Source organism: Branchiostoma lanceolatum, chromosome 6, assembly GCF_035083965.1.
Source record: "Branchiostoma lanceolatum isolate klBraLanc5 chromosome 6, klBraLanc5.hap2, whole genome shotgun sequence".
In the NCBI taxonomy this organism is placed as follows: Eukaryota; Metazoa; Chordata; class Leptocardii; order Amphioxiformes; family Branchiostomatidae; genus Branchiostoma; species Branchiostoma lanceolatum.
The window spans coordinates 15487963-15508954 of record NC_089727.1 but is presented as its reverse complement, the minus strand read 5'-3'; the positions used below and the strand labels follow the sequence as shown (position 1 = coordinate 15508954).

Here is a 20992-nt window from a genome sequence, read left to right as displayed (position 1 = left end):
ACTGTCATTGAGATGCTGAAGATCCACAATGTTAGAAAGAGATGATAACAGTATATTCCTTTGACTGGGATAGGAGATAATGCTCAGTTGTTTTACTGTGACAACCACATTAGGATAATCAGTATTACACTTAGTCAAGTTAAACATTCTGCGAAATATTTAAAACTATGGATACTTTTTTGTTTTTAGTCTGGGCCGTATTTATTTATTCATTTATTTATTTCAGCTTTATTACATCACATGATGCAAACGGACAAAGTATTTTTGGCCAATACAGCATACCAATTTGATGCAGAATGAAAAGGAAGTCTGCATCTCTGTCACATAAGGTAGATCTTATACATTTTAGGCCACGGGTAGTACATTTCATGAATGACATCCTTTAAAGACCTAGAAGAGAAGAGCCCCAGAAAACGAGAAGCCTAGATTTCATGTTATTCTCAATACAAAAATACAAGATTCGTATAAACACAAGCTTTGTCTAAGTAAAAGCTAAACTAAGTTATAGGGGCGAGGGCGAGTCAAAAAGTAATGCAAGTGGTTTTATAAAAGGCTCATTTTTTCATCGAATGAGTTGAAATACGGCACAAGGGTGAAGACACATATCTCATTGAGACTGATAAATGTCAATTTGTTGTTCAACGTTTTGTGAGCGACTGAGTTGATTTCAATATGAAATAGCGATGAACAATGGTTTTGAATGACTCAAATATATTAAGACAAGTTACATTGTACGATGTTTAATATGACAACACCTACTGGTAGATAACGGAACTATCATTAAACTTACGTTCACACAAGCGCGGCTTTAAACCCTTTGACTTTAAATTGGGAGTCAACCATTAACAGAGACTAGCAATCATCAGTACAAGGTGTCACCCTAAACACTGCCAACTCTCTTGGTCCCAAGAAGTATATAATCCACGTCAACAGGTCACTTGGGTTAGTCAGACGCAAATTGTACAAGCCCTCAAATAGTTAAAACAAAACAATTACATGAGTTTAGACAGACCCCACCTTAAGTAATTGTGACGGCTTCCACAGAGAACATACAACCAAAATTGACGCCATCCAAAAAAGAGCCTCTAGATTTGTCATAAACACAACACTCACTACAGTGTTACCAAACTTGACTCTGGTCTGGGATAGAACACATATAGAAACAGAAGAACATATAATACTAGAGTCACCATTCTGCAGAAATCTAGACAAGACCTCTTGGCCCTGCCGGTCAACACATACCTGCAGCCCAGCCCGCGCCTATCGCGACAAAGCCGCGGCCCCTACCCCTCATCTCCAAGCAGGTCTACACGGGGCGCGAAAATCGTATATGCTAGCCAGAGAAGCTGGCTGACTGGAGCTTCTCTGGCTAGCATATACGATTTTCGCGCCCCGTGTAGATCTGCTTGGAGATTAGACCATACCCACTTCAAGAATACGGTCCAAATACACCTGAAATCGCCGTCATAACAGCGCAGTGGACCTCCTAATGTGCTTGACCCCTACTGAGAGGTGTTGCCTGGTATCTAAACAAGAACTAGGAGCCTTTCGCAGTGTCGGCACAAAATCCCTATCATACAATTTGGCTTTTAAAGCAAGTACAGCAAGTGGATTTTATGAATTGCTTACTCTGGGGACATCAGGTCTAATGCACGAGAGCTCGAAGATACAATTTAGCTTTTAAAGCAAGTACAGAAAGTGGAATTTATGAATTGCTTACTCTGGAGACATCAAGTCTAGTGCACGAGCTCGAAGAAAAGGGCCCCAGAAAACAAGAAACTAGGACCACGTTCATGCCATGCAATCCAATACCACTTGGGTTTGTCAAACGCAGTTTATACAACTGCCCTTAAACAGTGAAACAAAACGATAACATACGTTTAACCAGGTCCCACCTGGAGTATACAAGTGTAGCACTGAACCCCATCCACAAAGAACGTATCACCAACATTGACGCCGTTCAAAAAAGAGCCGCCAGATTTACATCTCTCACTACAGTGTTACCAAACTTACAAAAACCTAGACAATACCTCCTGGCCCTGCCGGTCAACGTCTGCAGGCCAGCCCGCGCCTATCGCGACACAGCCACCCATAGGCCTACCCCTACAACCCTATTTCACCATTTCATGAGGACTGTTCCCTTAAAATTTACTCGTAATCGGCACAAGGTATGATCTAAGTATGATAGTTAAAAACATAGACGTCAGATACAATAATGTAAACAGAGATGGAAAGCTAAATATTGCAAGGCCATAAACGGGCACGGGTGTGACAAGTAGTTGACTTCTTCCGGACTACAATGGCTCACAGACGGACTACTGCTGTGATGATAGAGACAGATGCGTCAGAGGATACTTCAAAGCACCAAGGACATATATAATGTCCTTGAAAGCGCGAACATAAAACAACAAACATAAACAAGCAAAAGCAGGCTTCGTAACTTACATAGCAGTCAAGTACGAGGACATTCTACGTTACCGCAGCATGTTCAACGCAGTAGTCGACACAGCACAGCTTCAGTGCGGTCGGCAAATATCAACTCATGATCTCCCTAGCATAGAGTTCGTCCCGTAGGCAAATCAACATATAACATAGCATCCACCGGGTGGATTCGTTTCCAAGAATTGCTACAAGTAGTCGTGTTTTAATTTACACGGACAGTTTACCGACTGAACCTCAAAACCCTAAGACACAACACAAACTGCAGACCCTACCTACTTCGAGAATTCGACCCATCTACACCTGCAATCGCAGCAATAACAGCACAGCGCGCCTCCCTAGGTGCTTGACCAAAACCGAGAGGTGTCGCCTATTGCTTAAACAAGAACAAGCAGCCTTTCCCGGGGCCAGCCCAAAATCCCTATAATACAATTTGGCTTTCCCCGTTTACGGATCATGAGGAAGTGAAATCAGCACATAGACATATATTAGACATATGTAAGTGAGAAATAGAGAGACATTGATAGATAAAAGCATAATTATGCAAATGAAAATATTGTAATCATATTGCCAAATAACTGGAATTTGGAAGTTATGTGAAGGTGACCATGGTTGAATATGAAAAAATGAGGGTCTAATTTGCATAATTGAGCAGAAAATGCCTACTTTGTCATACTTAAGACAACTTCTCCTATTTCGGTGGAGATGATGATCAACTGATATAATTTATGCAAATGATTATGAGAAACACTCACATCATATGGCGAAGATATGAGGTCGTGGAACTCTAGTTTGTATTTCTATGTTCGTGCGGCTGGTTTCTATGAAGAAATTCAATTCATTTCGTACTCCTCAACCTCTAGTCGAATGTCGTGAACAGCGTTTCGGATCTTGCGGCGAACCGTGGCCACACCTTTGCGGTAGATTTCGTTGCGGAAGGCGTAAACGATGGAATCGGAAAACGTCGAGATCTGCATGATGAGAAAACATATGTCCGCACTGACGGATGCTGTATCAGTTGTGAAGACGTTGACCTTCGTCAGGATTGCGCCCACCATGAGCGGAACCCACGTCAGCCATTGCACCGCCACCACGATCCCCAGCGTCTTGGCTGCTCGCAGCTTCTTCTTCAGCTTGTCTGCTTGAGCCTGCCAGGCCAGCTGCTGGTCGTGCTTCGTCTCGCTGTCCCAGGCCACCTTCCCGATGAGGCAGGCGAAGCCGCAGCTGATGGCCACGCCGAGCAAGCACAGCACCGCGACGGCGGCACTCTCTGGGCCGCCGGGGGTGCACGGCATCATGAGGCTGATGGGCTCTGCGATGTCGACTGAAGCCACGCTCATTGACCAGGTGTACACTGTCCCAACACGAGCGAGCCCTACCACAGGAGGTGCCAAGGCAATGAGGAAGCAGCCTGCCATGGCACCGGCGAGGCGGCCTCTTGTGAGCATGGACTCGAACTTGTACGGGTGCGCAATGTGGACATATCGACAGATCCACAGACAGACTTGCAGGTAGATGGACAAAACTGTCAGGAACGACATGAAGAAGGCTTGGATCCTGCAGGACAGCCCGCCGGGGTGTTCACCCTGCACAAGGCTGTGAATGGCGATCGGCGTGTACGACAGCGACAGGGCGACGTCTGTGAGGGCCAGGGCACAAAGGAACATATTTCCCGGCTCCTACAAGAGGTCGATTACAGATGTGGATTAATCGTCGAAATCTCTCTGTTTGGATTCGTATTGTATTACAATTTAGATACTGAGGTGGCTTAGGGGGACCTCCTTTTGATTTGTGAAAGACATTTGCAAATTGGTGTATTGAAATTTACATGTGGCATAAAGTACGTGTGTGTGTGTGTTTGTGTGTGTGTGTGTGTGTGTGTGTGTGTGTGTGTGTGTGTGTGTGTGTGTTTGAAAAACGGGGGTGGGGGTGGGGGTGGTGCAAAATGGGATCAGCACACATTTGCCTGGCTAACAGCATATCAACAAGAAATATAGAAATAGCAATATCAACAGCACGAACATAATTAATACAATTTACAATTCCCAAGTACAAAATATGACAGAAAATCGTACAGAAAAGATGCAGAATGCAAATATAATAGTTGTATGCCGTATATTGCGAAAAATATCGAAAAAAAGTATACTAATATCGTAGAATGCCGAATTCAATTCAAAAGGTCAAGGAAGAATTTTTGTGAAAGAACAAAAACAATGAATTCATTATTTGGTATACCATGCCCTGCATGTGTTCAGTAATTTGTTCAACTTTACTGTCCACGTATATTTCAAAATGGAGGAAACTTTTTTTTGACCCAGCCTTTTTGTCTTCGCAAGCTCGAATCAGTTTTGGGGTGCCCAGAGGATGTCATTCATAATATTAAATCAGTGTGATGCGTCTTTAATATATAATGCCGGAAACCTACAAAGATATCCTTGACGTTGAAGATCTAACATTACGTAAACTGCCAATGATAATGAACCAGAGAAGAATCGAAGGTTTCAGTTTGTTTGGGCTACGCCAACACAGGGAATCACACGCCTGAAACGTAAAAGCAAAGACTTGAAAATCACTTACCCGCATGTCTTTGTTGGTGGCGATGACTACTCCCAAACAACCATTGCCGAATATTGACCAGGTGGTGTAGCAAAGGAGTATGATGATGAGCAGTGGTTGTATGGCCGGGTAGCTGCCGTAGATGCCACATGCGGCCGGGTCGTAGCTGGCCACGGTTGTGGTCACGTTTCCAGCCGTGACGTTGGTTATGACGATATCGCAAAGTGTACCGTTCTCTGTTGCTTTCGTGAAGCTGGTGACATTGGTGGCATTGGTGATTTTCTGTGCAAGGCCGTAGGTGATGTTGAGATGTGATGTCACAAACTTGTATAGGAGGTCCCCGAAAAACGTTTCTGTGGCGTTCGTAACGTTTGTGAAAACTTCCAACAGACTCATGTTTAAGGCAGCTTGAGGCGACATGTTGGATTGTTTTGTTGTGATCTGTCAGGATCTGTGGAAATGAAATAGAGACTTTTTAGGATCCACGTTAGGTTTGATATCCAATAAAATCCACCAAACCTAAGGTATCTTAGCAAGAAAAGTAGGCTGAAGCATTTCCAATTCACAATAAAGATCGGACAAATTTGTAAGAATTAAGTCATTTCCACACAACATGGTTCCTACAGCCTTGGGCTACACATGTGCGTAAGCACTACAGCAGGGGATACGGACTAGTCTACTGGCAATGATGTGTGTTCAACTTCCATAGACTTTCCTACATTAGTGCCTAAGCAGAGAAAGCAGTGGGAAACAAGGACATATTTAACGGAATAAGATGCATCTGCCAACTCCATCGTAGAAACACATTCGAACTCGACTCAGGATAAAAGGTTTCATCAGAGAATCTGACGCATTTCACTCGAACCACAGGAAATGACAGACTACCGTCGCTAGCGAAGCAAGCGGCACAGTTGATGTGTGCTTGCGAAAAAAAGTTGGGTAAAAAATCCATTGTCTTCTTCGCAAGCTCAGAAAAGAGCTAAATGTAAGTTTTCAGTCTATTTCCCAGACAAAACATATACACACAATTAGGGCAGTAGCTCAGTCGACGGCACGAGCCTTCATTATGAAATCTAAGTGGTCACAAAAGGTTTTATAGATGACTGAACTGACGGAACTTACAGAACATGGTACACCAAACAATAAATTCTTTATTTTTGTTCTATTACATTTTCGGAAGACTGAAGAAAATTTCGTCCAGGGCTCAAATACATTTTGTGCAAAGATTAAGTTTATGACGAAATTGTGGTACAATTTACGATAGGAAAAGAGGCATTGTATGATATTAGTATCCGTTTGCCTGTTTGTTTTTGCAATTTACGGCATGTATTTGCTCCTTTTGCGTTTTTGTACTATATTTACGGTATGGTCGCAAGCTTTTTTTTGAACGGATACGCGTAGATCAAAACGTTTTCAATTCATCCTTAGCCACAGCGAATGCCGAATCACCCACAAACCACACATATATCCAGCGTTCTTCGGATTTATGTGTTCTTTTGGTGTTTCAGGGATAGTTTTCGATGACCCATGATGAAGTGCCGACATTGTTGAGGAATAGCAAACCTAAATGGTGGAAGTTGGAGTGGATGAAAAGTTTTATCGTCACCTCACTACATTAATGGAAAAACAATTTTCCCAACTTGAATTGCATTTGGGATTTGTCCTTTTTTTACCTCCTAGATGCTTAGACAGAAGCAAAACTGTTTTGATGGGGCATTTAAAATCAGTACCCAGCGATACGCTATCCACAGTCTTTATCTTGAGCAACATACCGTCATACTAGAAGATTTACCCTTTTTTGTCTTTATCTACCTGACATGAAAAAATATCAATACTATGCGTCTATCTGTTTGTGACGTGAATTGATTCAGATTCCCGAGCTATATATTATATGTACTAGTATGAATACATATGGATAACGTTGGGTAACATAAATTCGTGGGGTACTTAAATTCGGGATTTTTCGAAAACGGGGTATTTAGGGATATGTGCTAGATGCAACATCAGTAATACCGCTAGAAATGCAAACTTGACAGACTAACGTATTCAGAACACTGTCTGAAAAGCTTCGATAAGCATGCATTAGAAGGCGACGAGGACAAAAACTCTCCGTCCCTTATTCGAACAGTCTGAGGGCTTCGTGGGAGAATCACACTACATCGTTGTCGGCTGGTTTATAAGACAAATGTCACATCCGCTTCCTGCTAAACACAATCATTTACAAGACAACTTATTTTCTTAAAATTGCTGACCTGCAATTGGACTGTAAGTGTGATCAATCATCAAAACCCCTCTTTGTTGCTACAACCTACGGCACGTGTATTTTCCCGCCGCCATATCATTACCCAGAATCCTGTTGTCAAGCAGACGACAAAAGTTTGTGAGGAACACTTTTTTGTCTAAATGTTGCGTGTGATTGTGGACTGAGGACGATATTTTCCTCAAAGTTTGCTCCTAACACAACAAGGAATACATGGACATAGTAGTATTATCAATGCTACGGCATCCGGCTAACTTTCCATGAATAATGTACACGTTGCCATGACGGTGGATGTCGACTTTGACGTTCTATATCTACCGACTCAACACATGGGTTGTTCCCGTAGGCCTGATGTGTGCGGTACGGCCGTTTTTTCGTGTATTTTTTTACTTGGACACGTCTATATCCATAGCACTCTCCTCAAGCCAAGGATGGAACGAATAGCTGCTGTATAAAATGTAATTAGCGGTAAGATATTCAAGACGAATCTTCTCTCCCGAATTAATGTTCACCCCTGTCCGACAGCACCGTCATTGTGCGTGCGGCGGACGGTAGTTTCAAGTTGAAATATCATGGTGTCAGCACGACTAGAGACAAAATCTACCATTTATATGATTAGTGCAAAGATAGTACATGATACTGACAGAATAATAGAAAAAAAGGATGGTTTATTGTTCTGCTAGATTGATTTCAGTCAACCATTATCGGAAAAATCCCGAATTTATGTTACCCAACGTTACATGAATTCTACATATTAAGGGAAAATTAAAGGTCAGTCATGTTACACCGACTCGAAGATGCAAAGCTGTCGGAGAGTTGAGCAATTTAACTCCACAATAGATATTTGTGTCTGTTTCTTACCTCAAAGCTTTAAGCTAAACTGCCACCGTCCAAACCTTTAAGCCAGCACCAGCAAGTACTTTAAGCAAATATGTTTCAAAGTGTTTCTTACCTGGAAAGACCGTCGGTGACGAGAGGAGACGTAGGCGCCGTGTGAAGTCGCGTCGCGTCAGGCACTCACGAGGCGCGTTAATGTTGCACGGATTCTTCACCGTATTTGGTCGGCAGATAGTGGGGGGGGGGGGGGGGGTGAATGAACCAATTATATGTCAATCTTACTTTTCTAGGCCACACAAGGCTACTACAGCAGGGGGTAGTCCGCTGGTAGATGAGACTTTACTCCATCTTACAGGGATCCTCAAATGTTTTTATGATCGCAACAAAGACGTGTTGATTCAGAACGAGTTCTGCCAAGAGCTCAGATAACTTTCACGCTAAGAGACCTATTGATTGTGATGAGGAAAGGGTTATTTTTACCAGGACACCCGCGCGGTGTATCTGGGCTCGGTATCTCTTCCATTCAGCAATTGTTGATGATTAGAATTTGAATCCAGTCTTTCACAAAGCTTAATCACGTGTTTCCTTGGCCAACAGGAACAACAAATATTCATAACTACCTGTAGCCATTAGGGCTGGGTACCGGTACATAAAATTCAGGTCCGGTCCAGGTCCAGGTCCAGAGGGTCAGGTCCAAGTCCGGACCTGTACCTGTACCTGATTATAGTAGTGTCGCAGTACATCATATGTTGGAGAGCGAGACACACGTAAAAGTCTCCAAACGTCATGTCTGGAACGATATAATATCTTAGGTTTGCAGTTTGTCTCAAAATTATAACTATACTCTCCTCGCCGTCTGTTTACTCATCCTTTAAGTGTTTCTAGATATAATTCACAGCTAACGTCTTCGAAAACAACTCGTTAAATATGCTGTTTTGTATTTTCTTAGACCAGTTATGTGGCCACCTGCTAGTAGCCTGGTACTATGAATTTTCTAATCGGTCCATAGGCCGGTCCACTGATTTTTTACGGACCGGTTTTTTTGGACCGGTCCATTAAGAAATACCGGTTTTGTACCGGTACACGGTACCGGTACCCACCCCTAGTAGCCATGTAACGTTAGCCAGTGTGTCACTGAAAACTAGACTCATGGTGATATCATTGGTTTGTCGAAGGTAAAAGCTGAATAATAAACCAATATACAATTAATCAACACGTTAAAATGCTAAAAGTAGACATCAAAAACCATCTTATCAGGATATGCTGTGTCTTAGTGTGTTGCCTTTGCTTTGGGATGTTGAGTTTGTGTGCATTTCTGGTACTTCTACCTGCGAACTGCGATGCTACATGTGTTAACTAGTGTTCACATTCAGAGTTAAGAAGAGACGCAGCTTCTCATACAGTGTTACCAAACTTGAATCTAAAACTAGAGTCACCATTCTGCAAAAACCTAGACAATTAGGGGTGGGTACCGGTACCGTGTACCGGTACAAAACCGGTATTTCTTAATGGACCGGTCCAAAAAAAACGGTCCGTAAAAAATCAGTGGACCGGCCTATGGACCGATTAGAAAATTCATAGTACCAGGCTACCAGCAGGTGGCCACATAACTGGTCTAAGAAAATACAAAACAGCATATTTAACGAGTTGTTTTCGAAGACGTTAGCTGTGAATTATATCTAGAAACACTTAAAGGATGAGTAAACAGACGGCGAGGAGAGTATAGTTATAATTTTGAGACAAACTGCAAACCTAAGATATTATATCGTTCCAGACATGACGTTTGGAGACTTTTACGTGTGTCTCGCTCTCCAAAATATGATGTACTGCGACACTACTATAATCAGGTACAGGTACAGGTACAGGTCCGGACTTGGACCTGACCCTCTGGACCTGGACCTGGACCGGACCTGAATTTTATGTACCGGTACCCACCCCTATAGACAATACTTCCTGGCCCTGCCGGTCGACGTCTGCAGGCCAGCCCGCGCCTATCGCGACACAGCCACCCATAGGCCTACCCCTAGAACCCTCGATTTCACAATTTCATGAGGACTGTGTAACAGTGGAGATCAACCTCCACTAACTGACCAGTCTAAGTGGTTCGGACCCTTTAGCCTAGTGGTTAGCGCGTTGATTTCCCAAGCCGTGCGGATCGGGATTGGCGCGGGTTCTAATCCCGGGAGCGGCGTACCCGCCCCTTTGGGTTTTAACAACTGTTCCCTGGGAAACCAGACTTGGGATCGGACCGTTAGCCGGTTCCTTCGGCGACCCAATGCAGTATGCCCGCCGATCTGAATTAACCGGCTACGGGGGAGTCCTAGCCGGCCGGTAAAGTTCGGGAGCGTGTGCGGTGGCTGATCGCGCCGAAACATGGAGTTTGCTCTCCCAGGGTATAAGTGTAGGAAAGGATAGATGCACACACTCTGGTCGCCTGGTCAAGAATGATGTGGATAGACAAAATCTATCCCCTTTATTAATCGCTAATAGGTTACAGCTGTCTGGTGTCCGTGACCACCAATGGAGAGATTCCTGTTATCACAGCTAAACATCTTGCACCGTCTAATGTGTACTTCACGACAATCGTCCCCCGTACATTAGGAGTCGTCCCGACTCCTTGAAATTTACTCGCAATCGGCGCAAGGTATGATTTAAGTATGATAGTTTAAAACATAGACGCCAGATACAATAATATAAACAGAGATAGAAAGATGAATATTGTAAGGCCATAAACGGGCACGGGTGTGACAAGTAGTTGACTTCTTCTGGACTACAATGGCTCACAGACGGACTACTGCTGTGATCATAGAGACAGATGCGTCAGAGGATACTTCAAAGCACCAAGGACATATATAATGTCCAAGCGCGAACATAAAACAACAAACATAAACAAGCAAACGCAGGCTTCGTAACTTACATAGCAGTCAAGTACGAGCATATTCTACGTTACCGCAGCATGGTAAACGCAGTAGTCGACACAGCACAGCTTCAATGCGGTCGGCAAATATCAACTCATGATCTCCCTAGCATAGAGTTCATCCCGTAGGCAAATCAGTTCTATCTAGGCAAGCATCATGCAGTCTCAATACACAACATATAACATAGCATCCACCGGGTGGATTAGTTTCCAAGGAAACAAGTAGTCGTGTTTTCCACGGACAGTTTACCGACTGAACCTCAATACCGTACGACACAACACAAACTACAGACCCTAACTACTTTGAGAATTCGACCCATCTACACCTGCAATCGCAGCAATAACAGCACAGCGCGCCTCCCTAGGTGCTTGACCAAAGAGGTGTCGCCTATTGCTGAAACAAGAACAAGCAGCCTTTCCCGGGGCCGGCCCAAAATCCCTATGATACAATTTGGCTTTCCCCGTTCATGAGGAAGTGAAATCAGCAAATAGACATATATGAGACATGTAACATATGTAAGTGAGAAATAGAGAGACATTGATAGATAAAAGCATAATTATGCAATTGAAAATATTGTAATCCATATTGCCAAATAACTGGAATTTCATACTTGTGGCATTTGGAAGTTATGTGAAGGTGACCATGGTTGAATATGAATTATGCAAATGAGGGTCTAATTTGCATAATTGAGCAGATAATGCCTACTTTGTTAAAATAACACTGCCATACTTAAGACAACTTCTCCTATTTCGGTGGAGATGATGAGCAACTGATATAATTTATGCAAATGATTATGAGAAACACTCACATCATTTGGCGAAGATATGAGGTCGTGGAACTCTAGTTTGTATTTCTATGTTCATGCGGCTGGTTTCTATGAAGAAATTCAATTCATTTCGTACTCCTCAACCTCTAGTCGAATGTCGTGAACAGCGTTTCGTATCTTGCGGCGAACCGTGGCCACACCTTTGCGGTAGATTTCGTTGCGGAAGGCGTAAACGATGGAATCGGAAAACGTCGAGATCTGCATGATGAGAAAACATATGTCCGCCGAACTGGTGGATTCTGTATCAGTTGTGAAGACGTCGAACTTCGTCAGGATTTCGCCGACCATGAGCGGAATCCACGTCAGCCATTGCACCACCACCACGATCCCCAGCGTCTTGGCTGCTCGCAGCTTCTTCTTCAGCTTGTCTGCTTGAGCCTGCCAGGCCAGCTGCTGGTCGTGCTCCGTCTCGCTGTCCCAGGCCACGTTCCCGATGAGGCAGGCGAAGCCGCAGCTGATGGCCACGCCGAGTAAGCACAGCACCGCAACGGCGGCACTCTCTGGGCCGCCGGGGGTGCACGGCATCATGAGGCTGATGGGCTCTGCGATGTCGACTGAAGCCACGCTCATTGACCAGGTGTACGCCGTCCCAACACGAGCGAGCCCTACCAGAGGAGGTGCCAAGGCAACGAGGAAGCAGCCTGCCATGGCACCGGCGAGGCGGCCTCTTGTGAGCATGGACTCGAACTTGTACGGGTGCGCAATGTGGACATACCGACAGATCCACAGACAGACTTGCAGGTAGATGGAGAAAACTGTCAGGAACGACATGAAGAAGGCTTGGATCCTGCAGGACAGCCCGCCGGGGTGTTCACCCTGCACAAGGCTGTGAATGGCGATCGGCGTGTACGACAGCGACAGGGCGACGTCTGTGAGGGCCAGGGCACAAAGGAACATGTTTCCCGGCTCCTACAAGAGGTCGATTACAGATGTGGATTAATCGTCGAAATCTCTCTGTTTGGATTCGTATTGTATTACAATTTAGATACTGAGGTGGCTTAGGGGGACCTCCTTTTGATTTGTGAAAGACATTTGCAAATTGGTGTATTGAAATTTACATGTGGCATAAAGTACGCGCGTGTGTGTGCGTGTGTGTGTGTGTGTGTGTGTGTGTGTGTGTGTGTGTGTGTGTGTGTGTGTGTGTGTGAAAAACGGGGGTGGGGCAAAATGGGATCAGCACGCCAACAGCATATCAACAAGAAATATAGAAATAGCAATATCAACAGCACGAACATAATTAATACAATTTACAATTCCCAAGTACAAAATATGACAGAAAATCGTACAGAAAAGATGCAGAATAAACAAATATAATAGTTATATGCCGTATATTGCAAAAAATATCGAAAAAAGTATACTAATATCGTAAAGTGCCGAAGTCAATTAAAAAGGTCAAAGAGTAATTTTTGTGAAAGAACAAAAACAATGAATTCACTATTTGGTATACCATTCTCTGCATGTGTTCAGTAATTTGTTCAACCTTCCTGTCCACGTAGATTTCAAAATGGAGGAAACTTTTTTTTGACCCAGCCTTTTTGTCTTCGCAAGCTCGGATCAGTTTTGGGGTGCCCAGAGGATGTCATTCATATTATCAAATCAGTGTGATGCGTCTTTGATATATGATACCGGAAACCCACAAAGATACCCTTGACGTTGAAGATCTAACATTACGTAAAATGCCGATGATTCTTACCACAAAGAGACTTTCTCCCTTAAGTTAAATCTTCTGTGATCTCAAGTTCTGTAAGCCTGCGTTGAACCACGTTTCTGCTGAGTGAGAGAGTGGGAGCAATTTAACGAAAAATATAACGCTATATCTCTGTTTGTTTCTGTGATTGGTCCTTGCATAATAAACCAGAGAAGAATCGAAGGTTTCAGTTTGTTTGGGCTACGCCAACACAGGGAGTCACACGCCTGAAACGCAAAAACAAAGACTTGAAAATCACTTACCCGCATTTCTTTGTTGGTGGCAATGACTACGCCCAAACAACCATTGCCGAATATTGCCCAGGTGGTGTAGCAAAGGAGTATGATGATGAGCAGTGGTTGTATGGCCGGGTAGCTGCCGTAGATGCCACATGCGGCCGGGTCGTAGCTGGCCACGGTTGTGGTCACGTTTCCAGTCGTGACGTTGGTTATGACGATTTCGCAAAGTGTACCGTTCTCTGTTGCTTTCATGAAGCTGGTGACACCTTCTCCTGTGGCATTGGTGATTTTCTGTGCAAGGCCGTAGGTGATGTTGAGATGGGATGTCACAAAGTTGTATAGGAGGTCCCCGAAAAACGTTTCTGTGGCGTTCGTAACGTTTGTGAAAACTTCCAACAGACTCATGTTTAAGGCAGCTTGAGGCGACATGTTGGATTGTTTTGTTGTGATCTGTCAGGATCTGTGGAAATGAAATAGAAACTCTTTAGGATCCACGTTAGGTTTGATATCCAATAAAATCCACAAATACTGAGGTACCAATATTTCCAATATACAATAAAAATCGGACCGCTTTGGGAGAATTACGTCCTTCCCACACCGCATGGTTCCTTGGGCTACACATTTGTGCAAGCACTACTGCAGGGGATATAGCTAAACAACTCTACTGTATGTTTAACTTCCATATTCTTTCCTACATTAGTGCTGAATGCTTAGCAGAGAAAAGCAGCATGTAACGTTGCAAGGATTTAATAAACCTAAAAAGATGTATCTGCCTAATCCATCGTAGAAACACATTCGAACTCGACTAATATAAAAGGTTTAAGCCGAGAATAGCTCGTCTGACGCATTTCACTCGTGCCACATGAAATCTCAGACTACCGTCGCTACCGAAGCAAGGTTAGGCCACACTGATTTGATCAGATGGATGACATCCTCTGTGTGCTGCAAAACGGATGCGTGTGTACGATAAAAGTTGGGTAAAACTGCCTTCTTTCTTCGCAAGCTCAGAAAAGAACTTTATCTATGTTCTCTGTCTATTTCGCAGACAAACAAACACACAATTAGGGCAGTAGCTAAGTAAATCTAATTGGTCGGGAAAATTTTACAAGTGACTGAACTTACAGAACATGGTAAACCAAGCAATAAATTCTTTATTTTTGTTCTATAACATTTACTTGGAAGACTCGAAATACATTTTGTGCAAGTATCAAGTTTATGCAAGTATCAGGTGGTTAGGCGATTTACAATTAGAATTAAGAGTGTTTTCTTTAGTTTCGTTGCTAAAACCAAGCTATTAGCGCTGTGAAAATAGATGAACACGCATAACCCATTGATACATCTTACGCTTCAGATATTACGCAGTTGTCCACCCCACCAGTTCGGGCTTCACCATGGGCCGGTTAAGACGAGGCCCTGTGGCACGGATGTACACACCGCCGCGACCCACACGCCGACCAGGATGTACCTCATCACTGCCATTGGCAGTATGGATGTACCTCATCACTGCCATTGGCAGTATGGATGTACCTCATCACTGCCATTGGCAGTGATGAGGTACATCCTGGTCGGCGTGTGGGTCGCGGCGGTGTGTACATCCGTGCCACAGGGCCTCGTCTTAACCAGCACAACCTACCAAGGTTCAGTCAACACTTTTTACTACACGTACACGGAGTCTTTGTTTAGCCCCCCTCCCACTGGACCCGCAGCACGCTGGCGGCGTCGCTGCGGCCGATCGAATTGACACTCAACGAATTTCATCGACAGAAACGAATCTTCTTTCGCTTTGTGTGTTTTGTTGTCTTTTTGGTCCTACTTCTACGGTTTTAATCTTATTCCTATCATAAAGTCAAGGGTAACCCAAATCCAGTTTAGGACGCAGCGGGTCCAGTGAGGGGGGGGCTTTTTTGGCGTGTCTGTTTATGTTGGTGTGTGTCAGTTGAGTGGCATGGCCTATGGTGTTAGTGAGTGGAATGATATCCACAAAGTCAAATTTGCCGAAGTTGCAAGAAGTAGACTTCAGGAGTGTTAGAGCTAAGTCATTAATCAGACATGACAGTCCAGGCCATGGAGTCAATGAAAAAGACTAATTAACGGAGAGGTATTTTTTGTCTGTCTGGTTGTCTTTTTTCCATATATGATCGCATAAACCCGATCATATATGGTTATTACAGTAATAACCTGCGAAAAGGACTTTATCAGCTTTTCAGAAAATCATCGTGAATCAAAACTGTATAAATGTATAGCCGTGATGAGGGGGGTATAGACTCAGTCACGTTTGGGACCACATCCTTCAGAAATAGATGATAATCGTTGCATTGTTTTTTGATCGATAGTTGTGTATGTGTTACACTTCTGTACGTTTGGGACCGCATAGTGATGTCATCCCTTGTGGTTGTACATATGTAAATACTTTGGGAATGCATCTCATTAATATGTGTAAGCAGCATCACCTGTGCTGAATTACTATGTGAACCAGAATTGCCTTGAAGAAGGTGACAGGAGGTTACCGAAACGTCGGTGGAATAAATCTCTTGGTTGTGTAAAAGGAGTATTTTTATTCTGTATGAATGTTTGCAAGAAAGTATATATTATCATATAGCTTGTATATACATGATCATACTTACATATATATGTGTGTGTATGTATTTATCTTTACTTTGTGTAAATAAACCATGCAATGTAATCTGTCGGTAACTTGCAGTCGTGTGAAGTACATTGTTGATCCTGGTACTTGTAATAGTGTACGCTGAATTACGTCAGACAAAAGGGCGACAGTTCAGTCGACAATTTTATTACGTTCCAACAGTAGAACACTCAAAAATGCACGTTGTTTAGAAGAGAAAATGTATACACACTTGTGTTAGGTCAATAAAGATGAACAAAATCAAGTGTTGAATGTCTGAATCGATCTTCAGTGTTTAGACAGTGTTGATAACTTAAAATTGGTAATCAAGTTACACTTTGATGAACGTTACGAAACAAGGGCATGGCTATTGGCAGAATGTTTTTGTCGATGGTGCAAAGTCTTACCGTGACAGGAGGCACAGAATAGCTTTAGATCGGTACACATCCATTCAAAGAATCAGTTGCTAGAGTGGTCGGCTAATGCAAACAAAAGCCAAGGGTTCGATCCCGGCCAGGGTGTTATTTCTTTAACATCATTCAAATAAATTATTCTTGTTCAGGAATTCGTAAATATATCTTATTTTTTTCACCATCTTACAGGATTATCCTCAGGGTTAGAGTTGATATGATCACGAGGTGTTATTCAGAAGGAATACCCTGTCAATAGCACCGACAAAATCCTATTGTCAGGAACACCCTGTCAATAGTCCTACAATTTTGCTATTGACACGAACATCCTGTAAACTGTGCCATTGACAGAAACATTTTGTGAAGTGTGGAAAGCATTCTCAGTAAAACTATCCTGTCTGCAGGTTCGGCCTTCGAGCAATGCTAGAAGGCTTCTGGGTACGTGACGCACAGAACTTGAGCTGGCTTGTTACAAAACTAGGCCTGGAACAGCCTGAGGCACCCTATGGTATCAAATTACTAAAGCTATCCTGATTAGCCTGGAATTATACTATTTGCGGAGAGGAGACTCGGGAGCTATAATAGGTTTGGATTCCAGGCTAATCAGCGGGTTCTGCCTTCGAGCAATGCTAGAAGGCTTCTGAGAGACGCACAGGAACTTGAGCTGGCTTGTTACAAATCTAGGCCTGGAACAGCCCAAGGCACCCTTTGGTGTCTAATTAAGGTTTCCTCCCTGGCTTAATTGGCATTTTGACTTTTCATTATTTCCTGAGATTAAGAAAGAACTGTAGCTGTACTAAATATTCACAGCTGGTCATGAAACAATTCTAGATCTGACTTTTTGGATCAAATGGATGACGTGATTTTATTGCCCTTAATATGATTTTTTTCCAAAGATAAAGTTAGTTGAGTGCCGCAAGGTTGGGGATCCTCCCCTTTTACAACAGGATCTCGACGACCTCGGCAAATGGTCAGCCGAACAGAATATGAACTACCACCCCAAAAAATGCAAAGTTATGTTTTTCTACTTCTCAAGATCCGTACCACAGTTACCCCCGCTGAAAATCGACAACTACCCCCTAGTTCAAGTCAAAGTGGCAAAACTTCTGGGTCTCCACATACAAGATGATCTAAAATGGACTACCCAAGTCGACCACATGGTCAAGAAAGGGAACCAGAGACTTTTCTTTCTGAGGAGACTTAAATCATTCGGAGTAACCAGAGAGGACCTTGTCACCATTTATACGAGTTTTATTCGTCCGACCTGCGAATACACAGTACCGGTCTGGCAACCTGGTATAACGCTGTCCCAGAGATTTCAACTGGAGAGGATACAACGTAGAGCAGTCAGAACTATCCTTTGGACCCACTATACAAACTACTCGGACGCTTGCCTCACACTGGGTCTCACGACGTTGCAGCAAAGACGCGACTACCTCTGTGAATCTTTCGCCAGAAAGCTACTCCATTCTACCACCTTCTGCGACTGGCTCCCGCCAACCCGACAAGAAGTCAGCGGCAGAAATACGCGTAGTAGTCAACAGTTGAACACTATTAAAACCAGAACAGCACGTTATAGAAATAGCCCGATACCATTCATGGTATCATTACTGAATAAGAGACCTGTTACTGCTTGCCACCACTGAGCAACATGCTGCCAACAACAGCAAAAAGTACCAGTACCGTGTGTCACTTAGTATTTTATTGTATTCACAGATTAAGCACCGATGCGGTTTCTGTCATGTAGTTGTATTGTATTTGAGTCATGTTCTGTTTGTGTATCTATATTGTTAATACAATGTACCCGGATATAATGTCGTATTGTGTAAGAAAAATTCTGTCAGTACACTTTTTTAATGTTCTGAAAATGTCGTATATATTAGTAAAGGCAATTGTAGATAATTTTATGAAGCTGAATAATGTCAGGAGTCAAACCGATGTTATTCCCAGTGCACGCGACATTCCCAACTTGAATTGCATTTGGGATTTGTCCTTTTTTTTACCTCCTATATGCTTAGACAGAAGCAAAACTGTTTTAATGGGGCATGTCAAATCAGTACCCAGTGATACGCCATCCACAGTCTTTATCTTGAGCAACATACCGTCATACTAGAAGATTTAAACCCTATTTTGCCTTTATCTACCTGACATGAAAAAATATCAATACTATTTGTGTATGCGTCTATCTGTTTGTGACGTGAATTGATTCAGATTCCCGAACTATATATTATATGCACTAGTATGAATATGGATACATGAATTCTACATATGTAGGGAAAATTAAAAGTCAGCCATGTTACACCGACTCGAAGATGCAAAGCTGTCGAAGGGTTGAGCAAATGAACTCTACAATAGATATTTGTGTCTGTTTCTTACCTCAAAGCTTTAAGCTAAACTGCCACCGTCCAAACCTTTAAGCCGACACCAGCAAGTACTTTAAGCAAATATGTTTCAAAGTGTTTCTTACCTGGGAAGACCGTCGGTGACGAGACGGGACGTAGGCGCCGTGTGAAGTCGCGTCACGTCAGGCACTCGCGAGGCGCGTTAATGTTGCACGGATTCTTCACCGTATTTGGTCGGCAGATAGTGTGGAGGTGGTGAATGAACCAATCTTTTTTTTTCAACGAACGCAAGGCCGTAGGGGCCACTCATCAAAGCACTGAACTAATTCTTACTGTAGCAGCATCTCTTCGCCCTAGGTCAGAAACATCAATGCTCGAGACAAGCATGACTTCATTGACCCATTAGGAGAAGCAGGGGTTACGATGGCTGCTCGGGAAATTCCCAACCACATATAGGCCGGAATGTTTTGATCCACTCACACTACTCTTTTTCGAAAGATGTGGTGGGTTCTTTTACTTGCTCAAGGTGTGACTCTCGTCAAACACGGGACCTCCATTTAACGTCCTATCCGAGGGACGTCCCTAATCCTAGATGAGCTAGGTACTCATTTACACCTGAGTGAAGTAAGGAAAGTCGTGTTAAGTGCCTTTCATGTCAATCTTACTTTTCTAGGCCACACAAGGCTACTACAGGGGGTACTACAGGGGGTAGTCCACTGGTAGATGAGACTTTAAAGGGATCCTCAAATGTTTTTATGATCGCAAAAGAGACGTGTTGATTCAGAACGAGTTCTACCAACACAGATAACTAACATCAACAGAGACCTGTTGATTATGATGAGGACAGGGTTATTTTTACCAGGACACCCGCGCAGTGTATCTGGGCTCGGTATCTCTTCCATTCAGCAATTGTTGATGATTGGTAGATGAGACTTTACTGTATGTCGGAAATTACAGGTGAAACCTGCTGACAAGCGCATTACATCTTGCAGGACTCCACAAATGTTTCATGATCGCAACAAAGACGTGTTGATTCAGAACGAGGTTTACTAACACAGATAACTTTCACGCTAAGAGATCCGTTGACTATAATATGAATGACAGGGTTATTTTTACCAGGACGCCCGCGCAGTGTATCTCTTCCATTCAGCAATTGTTGATGATTAGAATTTGAATTCAGATTTTACAAAGCTTAATCATGCGTTTCCTTGGCCAACAGTAACAACAAAACTATTGAAGCCCATGTATACATGTATTCGTAACTACCTGTACTCATGTAGCAAGTGTGTGACTGAAAACTATACTTAAGATGACTTTATTGGTTTATCGAAGTAAAAACTGAATAATAAACCAATATAACGTTACAATTAATCAACACGTTAAAATGCTAAATGTAGACATAAGAGATCATCTTACCAAAGACAAGTGCGTTGATCGCCATGACCAGCGAGGAAGTGTTTTTATCATCGCAAAGTTATAAGAGAGGCAGTTGACACCAATTTAAAGAAGGAGCAATCATCACACTAGGAGCCAGGTGAAATCGCACCAGGCAGCTAGTGTGATTGAAATGCACAGATGCTTCTTTGTCGTGAAAAACACAGCTCCGTGTTTTATCATAGCATGCGCTAGGATTCGTGCCATGGGGATTTGTGCCGTTGCTTTGTTGGACTGTAAACGTCGCACGTCAAAGAGATAAGAACGCATCGCCAACTGTACCTGTGCAATTTTAGATGTAAAGTTCATCTGTGTTGGTAGAATTCACTATGAAGTAAAAAAAAAAGTTTTTGAAATAAGCTTTTAACTGAAATGAAAATGTAATAAAAACAAAGCTCCATTTGCAACTGACACAACAAAT

The 20992-nt window shown here is 43.1% G+C and overlaps 2 protein-coding genes across 2 annotated transcripts; both read right to left on the bottom strand.

Moving 5' to 3' along the window:
* Positions 1–3272: 3272 nt before the first annotated feature.
* On the bottom strand, positions 3273–5415 carry LOC136437261 (pyroglutamylated RF-amide peptide receptor-like). The gene is made up of 2 exons (XM_066431743.1): positions 5017–5415; positions 3273–4118 (listed from the first exon to the last, which is right to left on the bottom strand). Exons 1-2 carry the CDS (start codon positions 5413–5415, stop codon positions 3273–3275), a joined length of 1245 nt encoding a protein of 414 aa, XP_066287840.1.
* Positions 5416–11896: 6481 nt separating this feature from the next.
* On the bottom strand, positions 11897–14191 carry LOC136437260 (adenosine receptor A2b-like). Its single transcript, XM_066431741.1, has 2 exons — positions 13787–14191; positions 11897–12745 (listed from the first exon to the last, which is right to left on the bottom strand). Exons 1-2 carry the CDS (start codon positions 14189–14191, stop codon positions 11897–11899), a joined length of 1254 nt encoding a protein of 417 aa, XP_066287838.1.
* Positions 14192–20992: the final 6801 nt, after the last annotated feature.